Below are 12,856 nucleotides of genomic sequence, written 5' to 3'. Positions count from 1 at the left end.
CCAGTTTCAACAGCGGGGCTCGCGTGCTGTGGTGTCAGCGTGCCAGATTTAAAAACGTTGACGCTAATCTGTCGGCTACAGTTAACACGCTGCAGCGGAGGAAGGAGACGATGACTATAAACAGGTAAAACAGTGTCGATGCCGAAGCGGCGACGCTGCACAGCCACCAGCTGTCCGCACCTCTCCGGGCAGGGGTCCATGTTGCACTCTTTGAGCTTTGGAGTGGGTTTGGTGTTTTCAGGGTAGCTGTTACAGTGGTGCTCGGGCAGCGTCTGGTTGGACCGGATGTCTGTGCACTCGGCAGAGTTCAGCTGGTAGCCTGAGGGAGGGAAGCGACCACGCCGTTACCGCTCTCACACTCTAAAAGTGAATCTAAAAGCATTTTTAATCACGGCGACGGTCAGCTCACCTCCTCCGCACGTGACCGAGCAGGGGAAGAAGTCAGTCTCTCTCCACTGGTATCGAATTGGTTTGTAGAACAGAAACTGGACAACGGTGTCCTTGGAGCCTCCGTACTTTATCTGCACAGCACAACAGAAGAGGGTGGACACAGCGGGCAGAGGGAAGAAGGACAAAGTCAAGCTCTGCATGTTAGAGGAGCCTCCGCTGAGTTTCTCAAACCAAATCTACGCAGTAATTCAGCCGTTTTCAAGCATTTAGTCCTAAAAAGATGAACCTGCAAAAATACAGAAAGATTTAAGGCTTTTGAAATTCCCATCATAAAGTGAAGGACTTGATCCTTACAGCGTTCAAACTGTTGCTTTGATAAGACGAGCACTTTCCAGCAGCCCTCCTTTTTTAATATAAAAGGCGTTTGAGTCATTCATCACACACTCTGCAGCTCTGGATAAGACTTAGCTTTGTGCACTGAAAGCATCGACTGCACACCGAGCTTTCAGACAGATGGTAATGTGTCATATTTGTCACCAAAGTAATTGCAATTACAGAGCGTAACTGATAGCAAACCCACTGCGGCTGGGCACCAGTGGGCACAAAGACGAGGAAACAAAAGAGCGGAAGACAAGACTGAATAAGTTTCTGACTGAGCCGAATTAATAAAACAATGCAACACTTTAATCTGCAAAATTCTGCCCTCCAGCCTGCATGAAATAACCATAATCTGCAGCTTGTGCCCACATCGGCGGGCAGACGTTCGTTTCCAGAACATGAGTCTGACCGAAATACTTCTACGCACCTGAGTAATCGGGTCCAGGTGGGCAAGGATCAGCAGCAGACGGACGGTAGTCAGCGCTCTGATCCCAAAACGAACCGGACAAATCATCCACACGGCAGCGAGGCCACTTTTGTTTCTCTGACGGGATACGATGCAGAAACTGCGTCTGCTCCATTAAACTGTCGTTTATTTCCTGAACAGTAATGACAGCGGCTCCGTGTTAAAGGATAAGAGTGGAGTTTCTCTGCTGTCTGTGTCACTCAGGCAGGTTAGAGCAGCCTTTGGTTGGATGGATTTTCTAGAAACCATCATGTTGATTGATGATGGTTTAGCTTTTTTAATTAATCTGCATTTGGAAACTCTGACTTGGAGATTTGGGCTACAAATCACGTCACGTCTCCGATGTCTAAAAACTTTATGGTGCAAAGTTTAAACATGTTCAGCGAGTGAAATTAATACTTCTATTGAATAAGACGACCTACTAATACTTGTGGTACAACTTTTCATTTGAAAACAGCATTTTCTTAATTTGTGTGACTAAATATTTCATATTAAAAGGTTTTCAATATGATTTCTTTTACATTATTGTGAAATTCAACTATGTACAGTTCAGAAATTGTCAGTAGCTGTCTTTTGCAAAGTTTTTATGTTTTTACTTTTTCATTAGTCCAAACTTTGGACCATACAGTTTTTATGCGACGGGCCGACGGATGAGCAGGAGCGCACATTGATTCGCGTCAGTGAAACGCATCGATCGAGTTGTTCTGTAGTCTCCAAGCGTTGCTGGAGCTTTAACTTCTTCAGACCCACACTTTCCACGGATGTTTAGAGAAGAAGCGAATAATGATTTTGGATAACTCCAAAATGCTTTTATCTGGTGCAGACAGCCGACTGTCGACGGCCCACTAAGAGCTCGTCTTTTCTACGAGTGGAAAAAAAGGAGGGCTGTGATGCTGGTAGTACAAAGTGGAAAATGCATTTCCACTTAGGCCTCATTGACAGAAATTCTAATAGTGCCGCAGGCAACAAGCTCTCAGTCTCATTAAAACAATGCCTCAAAAGCCAAATATTCGCAGCAGCCTGTTTTATTTATGTTTGCGCTCTTGTATCTGTGATAAAATATGTCAACAGAAGCTCAAAGTCCTCAGGCTGTTTCGCTATGAAGATAGCTTCACCTTGATGATGTAATCAGCGCCGAGTGGGCCGTGCGTCCTGAGTGTCTGCCGGTCGTTCCCCCTCTGAAAGTCCAAGGAGGTGTTTCCTATCACGTAGGAGCCCGTCGACTGCAGATCGGTCTCCTCCTTCCTCCCCTGAAGAGACACGGCTTCAATAACTGGCAGAGAGACAGAGCAGGAGGGAGTGTTATTAAAGCACACGCAGGATTAAATTCATGCTTGAAAAATGCAAATGTCTGAAATGTGACGCGCAACCCGACAAGACTGGGTGTGAAATTTGTTGTTTACTTCCACCGAGAGGAAACAAGTTCTTACCTAATACTGGAGATAAAAACTAGAGATCTGTGTGACTCACCTCGTTAGCTTACAACGCAGAGAAGATGAGTTTTTGGGAAGCGTTACAATCAGAGACATTATGGCAAACCAGGTAACAAAGACACAACAACCAAATCTGTAACAGCTGTGGGGTCTTCTTACTGTACTGCACTGCTGATTTCACAAAGGTACTCAATTCAATTTTATTTATATAGCGCTTAATCAAAACAACAGTCGCCTCAAGGCGCTTTATATTTCACAGTAGTACAATAATACATACAGAGAAAAACCCAACAATCATATGAGCCCCTATGAGCAGCACTTTGGCGACAGTGGGAAGGAAAAACTCCCTTATAACAGGAAGAAACCTCCAGCAGAACCAGGCTCAGGGAGGGGCGGGGCCATCTGCTGTGATTGGTTGGGGTGAGAGAAGGAAGACAGGATAGACGAAAAGTATTAAGTTCAGAGTACTCTAAAATGGTGAGTGATGTTAAAGTCCCACATTTTCGGTATCCCCTTTTTCAAAAGCAAAAAGATACAGTAGAAAACATAAACTTTGCATCAGTAGAAGATAAGATAAGACTTTATTGATCCCACAACGGGGAAATTTTTGCATCACCTCAGCTCAGGTACAGATATCAGAAGAAAATACAAATAAGTACAATCAGTGAAAAAAGTAAGATAATACACTATATACAATGGTAGCACACACAGTATGTGATTATGGATATGGTTGGAAATATGGAAGACATAAACTATATAGCTTGACATAACTATTGTACCACTACTATTCCTATTTCTAGACATGTACACACTAAATATACATATGTATACATATACATACATATATACCTGCACATGTCCATACACATGGACATATTAAGATCCAATATTAAGTCCTGTGTTCTGTCAAGTGTGATAAAATAAAGTTTTCCTCTCAGAGTTTGTTTTACTGTAAACGGTGCTGCTCTGGTTCTGTCTGCAGGTGCAGGTCTGACATCTGTGACTTAGAGACTAAAAAGTTGCTGTACTCCATTCCAACGAGTAAAAATCAGTAGTAATATGAAGTACGCAGGCCTGTTACATTAAAGCACAGAGTTCTCACAAGAGATCCAAGGCTGTCTCCAAAAGGTGCAAACCACCTCTAATTACTCAGAGTTTCCTGTAGCCTCCTCACAGCCGCGTCTTCCAGCTCCTCCTTGGGGATCCTTGCACTCTCGAAAGCCAGGAAAGAAGAAGCAATTCCACTGGTGTGTCTTCGGGTCTATCCCTGGCGGATGCATCCAAAGAACTTCCAAAGAGACCCGTATTCAGACTCCAGCAGTGTCTTCATATGATGGGCAAGAAGAGCAGCTCTGCTCCTTCTGACTGCTGAACTCTACAAACGAGTCCAGCCTTGGAATAGAATTAGTTTGCCGTTTGTGTGACTTTTGGTTGCTATCCACGGCTCATTAACCCGTTTAAACCGATGGGAGTGCCACCATAGCTTGCCCATACTAAGAAATTCCTGCTGTATTTGGTTCATTGTTGGCTGGCTTGTGGAATTGCTATGGGTTTGTCACTCTGGCAACCAAGCACAGACCACCCAAATCCTCATGTGGCTTTTGGATGAATATGTCGGCTGTTGGTCACGCCCCTTTTGTTATCTGGGACAGAAACTGTGCAACAAAAGAAAACGTGTAATCCTAAAGCCAACATGTGGGCCCAACCAGATACATATTCATTAATTCATTAAGGTCAATGAGTTAATGAGCACAGCTGTACCTGAACCTGGCACACTGAGTGTAGCTGCACAGCTTCTCTGTAAAAGGACTGGATGCCTCTGTCGGTGCACTCCTGTAGCTGATTGTGCATCATCACTCAGGATGATTCAGCGCCTTAAAAGCCAATGTGCAGGTATAAAAGCCTAGAGCAACTTCACTCTACCTGAAATTGTACAGTGAGCGGTGGGAAGGTGCCTCACTTTCCGGCTGCTCAGGCTAAATTACACAGTCCACCTCTATTCGCCTGCTGGTGCTTGTTGCCTCAGCGCTTGCCTCTTGGAACAAAATACTAAAATCTACTGGCAGATATATGGGCCAGTAATCTTTTCCTGAGTGTTTTCAGAGAGTGTGTTTGTGTTTGGAAGTACACTCTAGTTTTTATGTACTCCCAATAGCTTCCAGTAAGCTTAGAAAGCAACTCTCCATCCGCTGCCAGGACGCTGATGAGTTTCATAGCTTCTTCCTTTGCTGGAAAACCACAACCTTCGCCTCTGGCTTTGGGGCCGTGGATCAATCTGGCCTGTGCTGTCAGAATGAAACAGTTTGAACTCCGTGAAGTCTGAATTCAACAAAGAGCAGATCGTTTGTGCTTTTCTGTAAGACTTTGTTCTCACAAAAGGTTGGTGCAAATCCAATTAATCTGTCAGTCTAAGACAAAGCATCACCATTTTTCATGTTGTGATTATATTTAACCTCTTAACATTCAGCGGGGTCGGACATCTTTGGGCTTTCCTGTTCCAACCGGCTAAAACTTAACATTTACCCAAACCCTGCCTCTGACCTGGACCCCGGATAGATTGCTGGTGATCTGGTGGAGGTTAAGTCTGACTTTTCCAAGATATTCCATGTTTTTAAAAAAAGATCTTAATTATGTTACATGAAAAAATGAAAAATTCGGGAGAGGAAATCGTGGAGTCTTTGGCCCATTATGAAAAGAAGTTGTTCATCTTTTTAAAGTTACCTGGTGTTAAATTCTGATTACGTGTTTGATATTATGCTTAGTTACAGAGGAGTAACTCTCTGAACTGTAAATGAGTGTGTTGGACCTGTTTTCTGCTATTGTGCTCTGTCTCTCCTCTAAAATGAGCTCTTGGTAACAGATGAGCAACCTGCCAAAGAAATTCTGGGTTACTCCTCGAATCAGGAGCCTCTGACTCAGCCAGAACATCTTGGAGCTGTTTTAGGATCAGGTTTGTGCTGACGTATCTGCATTCGCCCTCAGACCCTTCACTTTTTTCAATCGACAATAAAATAGAGCAGAAAACCCAAATGATGCAACGAAGCAGTCAGCAGGATGGGAATCGCAGGGTTTCGGCTGTGCAGGGAAGTTTTTTCTTCACATCTCTGGTTTGTTTTATAACAAGGTGAGCCCAGGTCTGGACTTGGAGCTGAAAGCATGATTTACTGTCCAAACTATCACCACTATTTATCAGGTGACACTGTGGAAACCAACACATCAACACAACACAACGTGGCATGTGAGGAATCTCAAATCAGCTCCTGCTGGACCGACTCTGATTTACATAAAACTTTAGGCCTAAGACAGCTGGGATCGGCTTCACCACCCCCACAAACACAACACTGTGACAAGGATGAGAAGAATGGATGGATGCTGGCTAAAAGCTGTCAAAATGACAGATTTGTTTAGATGATATGAAAGACGAGTAAAAGTGTCCAGCTTTTATCTTTCATTTTTTTTCAGATATTTTCGTTTTCTCAAATTCGGTCACTGAACCATTTTTCTAAAATTTCACAGCAATCATTTTTGTTACGCAAACTTCAAAAGCATAAAAGTTTAAAACTAAAAACTAGCAAATCTGAGACGGTGGAGGAAATGTTGTAAAAATGAGCTGATTTTAGATGGAGTGGCTCATTTGTCTCAACACAACATTTGTAAAAAGTGCTGTGCTACAGTTTCAGTGTTGTGTTTCGTGTTGGTTACTGGGACTCTCATGTTGTACTAGTTGTCATTATTATTGTTGCAGATGTGTTATATTAGCAGCTTTGTGCATGTGTGTTGGGAACAGTGGTGGTGACTGGGAAGGGCAGATCCCCAGTTTGCCCTTGTTGCTTCACATAAATACCCAGAGATTAAATGTAGTTCTGGTTCATTTCATATTTACACTGCCATAAAACCAGTTCACGCACGTTTGGTTGTACTTGGAGTTCATCAGGGCTCTGATTGGGTTCAAACTCTTGGCCATACGATGACGACCACCAACGTAAGAACTGGATGTTAAGTCTTTGTGCTCGATGTCTCGTTTGTCTTGTAAGTCAGGTTTGTAAACTGAAGCATATTTGTCCCTGGTTCAGCTTCTTTTTGAGGAAATGCATCACTACAAACCACATTAGATGGTTCCCTCTATTTAAAGGTCTCCGTATGGTCCTGTGTTGATGGTCCTTAGGTGCTACACAGGACTTTCCATACTCAGGCCTACAAGTTGTAGCAGCGTCCCATTACACTGGTCAACAAGCATTGTGCTACTGGGACTCCTTCGCCTGCACTTTGATAGATTTCACCTGCTAACTCCAGATCTGAAAGCCATTTTCATCGAACACGTCCTGTTTTTCTGTTACGACCTTCCAAACATTAGACAGCGAGGATGAAACAGTGATGCGTTTCAGCATTTAAAAAAATAATTTGGTCTCCAGAAAAGTGAAGCCATAACTAAGGCTGTTAGTTTTTACAGTGAACTGCTGCTTAAAGATGAGTCCAAAGGAAACCAGCAGCGATGGGAAGCATTCGTACAGGTTTTCCAGAATTTTCTTGGCAGCCACAGAGAATTTTGCCGAGCTTGTGAATAACATGCTGAAAGCAGGAAATAGTCCCACAACATCACTGAAGATGCCCGCTTTACGTTCTCATAGCAACTTCTTTCCAACAAATCTGAAAATGTCGGCGATGAGCACAGGGAAAGATTTCCACGAGATATAAAAGTGACGGAAACCAACATCAGGGAAAATTTAATCAGAGGCAGCTACTGTTGTTTCTCGCAAAGAGACACGAACGTGCAGAACAAGTGCAAAAGCAAACAGTTTTGAGCACGACGACATCTTTTTATTTGAGCCAAGCTGACAGAAATATGTGTTAACGAGTCTCTGGTGTTGGTAAAAAACCTGATGAAGAGCTGGTCTGAGGATTCTTTTAACCAGGAGCCAAGTCGAGAATCTTCAGAATAAACGGTGAGCTACTCTCGCTCACGTTTGTGTGGTCGATTGTCCTTCAGCTGAGCTTCTGCCGCGGTGAGAGAGGTCATTATATTAAAACAGTGTTTAAAAATGCAAACTGAACCCAATCATGTTCTCATAAATCATCACATGTAAACCAGCAACTTGGTATTCAGAGCACATTTTAATAAACACCCTGTTGTGAGACGATTACACGGCGATCATAAAGTCATGCCTGCATGTAGCAATAAACACAGATTTGATTGACTGATCCTTCTTCATATTCAGTCCACAGACCAGCACGAGACAAATAATCCTCTCACCATAAATGTGTTCCTTACAGAGAAACTGAATTCACTTGAAATCGTCTGTAACATTATTATGTTAAGTTCTTAAGAGATCAAAGCGCGAATGTGTGTAAAAACCTGGTGTGAAAAACACGAGTTTCATAGGACACACTGTCAAACTGAGCATCAGCTTTGCTTTGTTCAGCTTTTGGAACAAAGTAGACTCACCGATCATATCGGGGCCTTTGGCGTTGAGTCTGAGAAAGCGACTTCCCATCGGGACCTCCAGCACCGTCTTCAGAGCTGCAGGTGGAAAAAAGATCAGAAAGGTTTCGGTTAAACTGACAACACAACAACCGTCACTGAGCAGAGAGGCGGACACATCCAAACACCTGCAGAGGAAACGTTTTGTCTTTGTCTGCCTTCTCATGTTTTGGGTTTTATGTTTTTTACCGTAAAAGTAGTCCAGCCTCGCTTGAAAACTTCTCACATACTGACACTTGATGAGCATCAGACTGGATCCCCTTCAGCATCTTTTTTCAGGAACGAGGCTGCTACAGTCCGACAGGACTCGCTCAACACTGACAATATCTGATCAAAACTTTAGAGAATCCTGGAGGCAGAGCATCAGGTGAGGAGCTTCATGCATTCATGTTGGAAATGTTTGGGGAAGTGGAACGACCATTCAGAGGAACGACACGAACTGCTGGACCACCGTGTGCTGGCACAGAGCATCGTCGCTCAGTCTTGGACCATTCGCCAGATGTGCCTCCCTGTGAATTCTTCCAGATCCTGAAAATCAAGTTGAAGGATCACCAACACAATTCTGCAGCCACACCAAGGAAAACTGGTTGGAAAACGCAGCAACACCAAAGTTACTGCAACTGTGTTGTCTTTGAAATGGTTGCTTTGAAGAAGCGGACCAGGTCTGTGACCTGTGCCCAGTGGTGAGTTGTGATCTTTAAAATGTCTTTGCATCAAGACGGCGACAAAACAGCAATAAGAGAAAGTCAGCCTGCTATTAGTCGCCGACTGAATGGGATCAAGTTGGCTATCGTATGCAATCCTGTAATAATACAGCAATGTTTCTTTTTCTGTGACAGATCTCAGTTAATCTGTTCCAGAAACACAAACTCCTCCACAAAGTTGCTGCAGGACGGTGATTTAACTGCAAAATGACACGAGCCCTCAGGGACATTGCTTTTACGCAGGCATATAGGCAGAATACAATCAGTTCTGTTACGTCCACTACTGGAGGAGATGCTTTGTAGACGAGTTGTGGTCATCAGTGCAGACTGCCTCAGTTCACAACCACCAGGCCGGGTCCTGTTCCTTGGTTGATCTGATATCCTCGTGTCGGTGTTGTTCCCACATCATCTTAATAAATGTTGTTCCAGGTTCAACATTGCAAGTGACCAATCACATTGTTGTGACGTCATACTTTTGCAAGCCAAGCGAATCATTCATTTATGAAATTCCAGTGTTGCAAGAACAATATGCAACACTGGCTGTAGCTCAGGTGGCAGAGCAGGTCAGCCACTAATCAGAAGGTCGGTGGTTCGATCCCAGGCTGCATGCCAAATATCCTTGGGCAAGATACTAATCCCGTGTTTGCCTACTGGTGGTGGTCAGAGGGCCCGGTGGCGCCTGTGTCCGGCAGCCTCGCCTCTGTCAGTGCGCCCCAGGGCAGCTGTGGCTACAATGTAGCTTGCTATCACCAGTGTGTGAATGTGTGTGTGAATGGGTGGATGACTGAATGTAGTGTGAAGCGCTTTGGGGTCCTATGGACTAGAAAAGCGCTATACACATGCAGGCCATTTACCATAATGCTTACCGTTTATTAAAGAACAGCATCCTGAAATGCAAAGAATTCAAATTGCTGGATCGGCGGACAGAGGCGGCTTCTCGCAAGTTAAGTAGTTTTTTTTTTTACGACGCTTTTTTCCGAAGTCGCAAAAGTATGACATCACAACAATGTGATTGGTCACTTGCAATGTTGAACCTGGAACAACATTTATAATGATGATGTGGGACACGGGGCTATCAGATCGTGCTCTGTTCCTAGTCTTGTGCGTTCACTCATGTCCCAGGTTAAAAGAATACAACCATACCAACCACCACCTTGTGGGAGAGGTTTGAAAGATGTTTGACATGTAGGTTTTTCTTTAAATCAAACCATAAAGTTTTTGCTAATCATAACCATATTCAAAGTGTGTTTGCCTCTGAAGAGTCACAACATCCATCCATCCATGTGTTAAAAGTGACATGAAATGAGAGACTTAAAAAAACAAAGAAAAAGTGTTGGAGGTCTGAAAAGCCTCCACACTGCTGACCCTTTCCTGTTAGCTTCCTCCATCCTCTTTAACCGGTGCAGAGGTGCTGAAAGGTGGAGCAGAAACCACTGAACAATATAGAACTGAATTGCACAGATTGGCCTTGATTGGCCTATTGTCACCGAGACCCGATCCAGCTTTCTCAGACAGGATCACATATTCATTCACATACTGGACCAGACATCACTGGTAAGAAGGGAGTACAAATAGAGAATAATAGAGTATTTCTTCAGCCACCATGATTATGCATGTAATAATAATTTTTTACTCTTTTCTACATCTACTCAAAAAAAAAAGAAGCGGGGAGGTAAGATATGAAAGTGTGGATTTGTAAATCTGTTAAACAGAGGTGTGGACTCGAGTCACATGACTTGGACTCGAGTCAGACTCGAGTCATTAATTTTATGACTTTAGACTTGACTTGAAAAAATGTTCTAAGACTTGTGACTTGACTTGGACTTTTACACCAATGACTTGGGACTTGAATTGGACTTGAACCGGTTTACTTGAAAAGACTTGATATTTTACCCCAAATATAAAATTTAACATGCATATTATATAGAGATTGAAAATGTGACGTCATTCACGGGTAGAACCGCAAAGGATTCTGGGAACTCGTGGCAAGCGGTACTAGCGCACGCAGGCTTTCAATTGAAATCAGTCACACAGCGATAAAAAGAAACACAAAAATGTCAAGAAGCTGTTGTATTATTAACTGCAATAGCCGGTCGCATGACAGCCACGGGAAGCCGACGGGTAAAGAGATCGGTTGTTATCGGATTACGTCGTTGAAGAGAAATTGTTCGAGCCATGTTTCCGAAGTAACAAAGAGGCAACGGGTGGCCTGGATTGCAGCCATTCAAAGACCAAATATAACGTCCCAGAACCCTCCAGCTCACAGGTTAGTCTGCTCCAAGCATTTACACAAAGGTCAGTCTGCTGTTGTAGTTAATGCGTCATTTTCATAACATAATTGGTGATATAGGTTACAAGCAAGTCTGGCGCTGAACAGAAATTGTCGCGCTATGCTCCTTTATTTATTGTGCATAAATAGTGAATTGTCCTGACACAATATTGCATTTCGCTTCTGTTATTATGGTACATTGACAAAAACATATACTTTTATTCACAGGATAAAACAGGTTTTTTGTATCACTAATTGCCCAGTACGATTACAGCATACAGTATTGTTGTCACTGCTACATTTCTGTGATGCTACCAGAAATTATTTCCACTGCTAATTAATTACCGTTGAGCTCAAAGGTCCTATTAATAAACGGTTAACAAATGTGTATTTATGACGACGATTTGTGAGACTGGTAAACTTATGATAGGTACGATGATCTTTCGTTCTACACGGTGCATTTCAAGGTCCTGCACCCATCCGTCGGTAAACTGTACCTGGGCTTGTTGCAGTGACCTGAAGTTACTAAACTTCATGAGTGTATGCACTCACTCCAAGAGCCGTATGATTATAAATATGCATATAAATATGCTACGATGAGATACCTGACTTCATCTAACTAGCAAATGTTTTCCAGGCTACGTTGGTGATGCAGTTTTTTTTAATGTGTATGATATTTTTGTCATGCGATTTTAAAGCTGGTCCTACAACCGCATCCAAGAATAACATGCAGCTTATCTCAGAACTGTCGGTGAAAATTATTCTTGGAGCTAAGTTTAATTGAGCTGCATTTTAAAGAGGTGCAATTTCACAATTTGTGTATATTTTCTAAGTTCACTATTTTGTCATGTGTTGAGAAAAACACAGATTTTAAAATTACATGGTCTAATATTTACATTTAGCATAACTGCAACATTATTTTTTCGTTTTTTTTTTTTTTTAAAGACTCGAAAGGACTTGAAATTCAAAGTTTCAGACTTGTGACTTGACTCGGACTTTTACACCAGGGACTTGAGACTCGACTCTGACTTGCCTGACATTACTTGAGACTTGACTTGAGACTTGAGGATAAAGACTTGAGACTTACTTGAGACTTGCAAAACAATGACTTGGTCCCACCTCTGCTGTTAAACCGTAAAACAGCAGAAGGACATTTTATACTCAAACATCCTTAAAGGCAGCGCCAGACGGGATTCGTTGAAAGACCACAGGTGCTGACACTCGAGCTCAACAGCAGACTTCAGAGCGGGGTGTGATGATGGAGAGAGTGGACAACATCTGAAGGAGCTATCTGAATCCCATCAGGCTGGAGAGGCAGCAGCGTGTAACGTTCATTATTCTTCCAACAGAGTGGAGTAAATGTCCCTGACTCGAGTCCACTAACTCGTCTCTCGCCTGTCAGCGTCCAATAAAGTCACAACACCTTCATTAGAGCCAAATCTTCAGCACAGAGCTTCCTTAAAAAAGGTGGAAATCTGTTGATTTGAAGGTTCACTCGTGTTCCAATCTTGCTGAGTCGACGCTCACGCTGCATCTCATTATCCTGCTCATGAATTTGCTTGGTAAGAAGTTAACATCAGCAGCAGCCAAAGGTGCTCCTCGTCCTGCAAAACAGCTGCTGGTGCAGCTGCCAGCACAATCCAGATATCACTACTTCACAGTTAAAGATTTGGGGCAGCAGATATTATATATGTAGGTGGTGGCTGGGTGGTGGTGGTGGTCACAAGGGGGCATTTA

At 43.1% G+C, this 12,856-nt stretch overlaps 1 protein-coding gene across 2 annotated transcripts in view; it reads right to left on the bottom strand.

Moving 5' to 3' along the window:
* adamtsl3 (ADAMTS-like 3) overlaps nt 1-12,856 on the bottom strand; it is a 197,453-nt gene that overhangs the window by 55,048 nt on the left and 129,549 nt on the right. For both annotated transcript variants that reach the window (XM_085275485.1, XM_085275550.1), the window contains exons 8-11: nt 8,111-8,185; nt 2,350-2,507; nt 410-521; nt 181-319 (exon numbers count right to left, since the gene is read on the bottom strand). In XM_085275485.1, coding sequence (XP_085131611.1) covers nt 181-319; nt 410-521; nt 2,350-2,507; nt 8,111-8,185 — 484 coding nt within the window. The remainder of the gene's footprint in view (nt 1-180; nt 320-409; nt 522-2,349; nt 2,508-8,110; nt 8,186-12,856) is intronic.

This window comes from Mchenga conophoros, linkage group LG1 (assembly GCF_057382185.1).
Source record: "Mchenga conophoros isolate Kocher_MC1m ecotype Shallow Benthic linkage group LG1, M_conophoros_male_GT1.1, whole genome shotgun sequence".
Lineage (NCBI taxonomy): Eukaryota > Metazoa > Chordata > Actinopteri > Cichliformes > Cichlidae > Mchenga > Mchenga conophoros.
The sequence above is the reverse complement of the archived record's forward strand: the minus strand, read 5'-3'. Positions and strand labels throughout refer to the sequence as shown.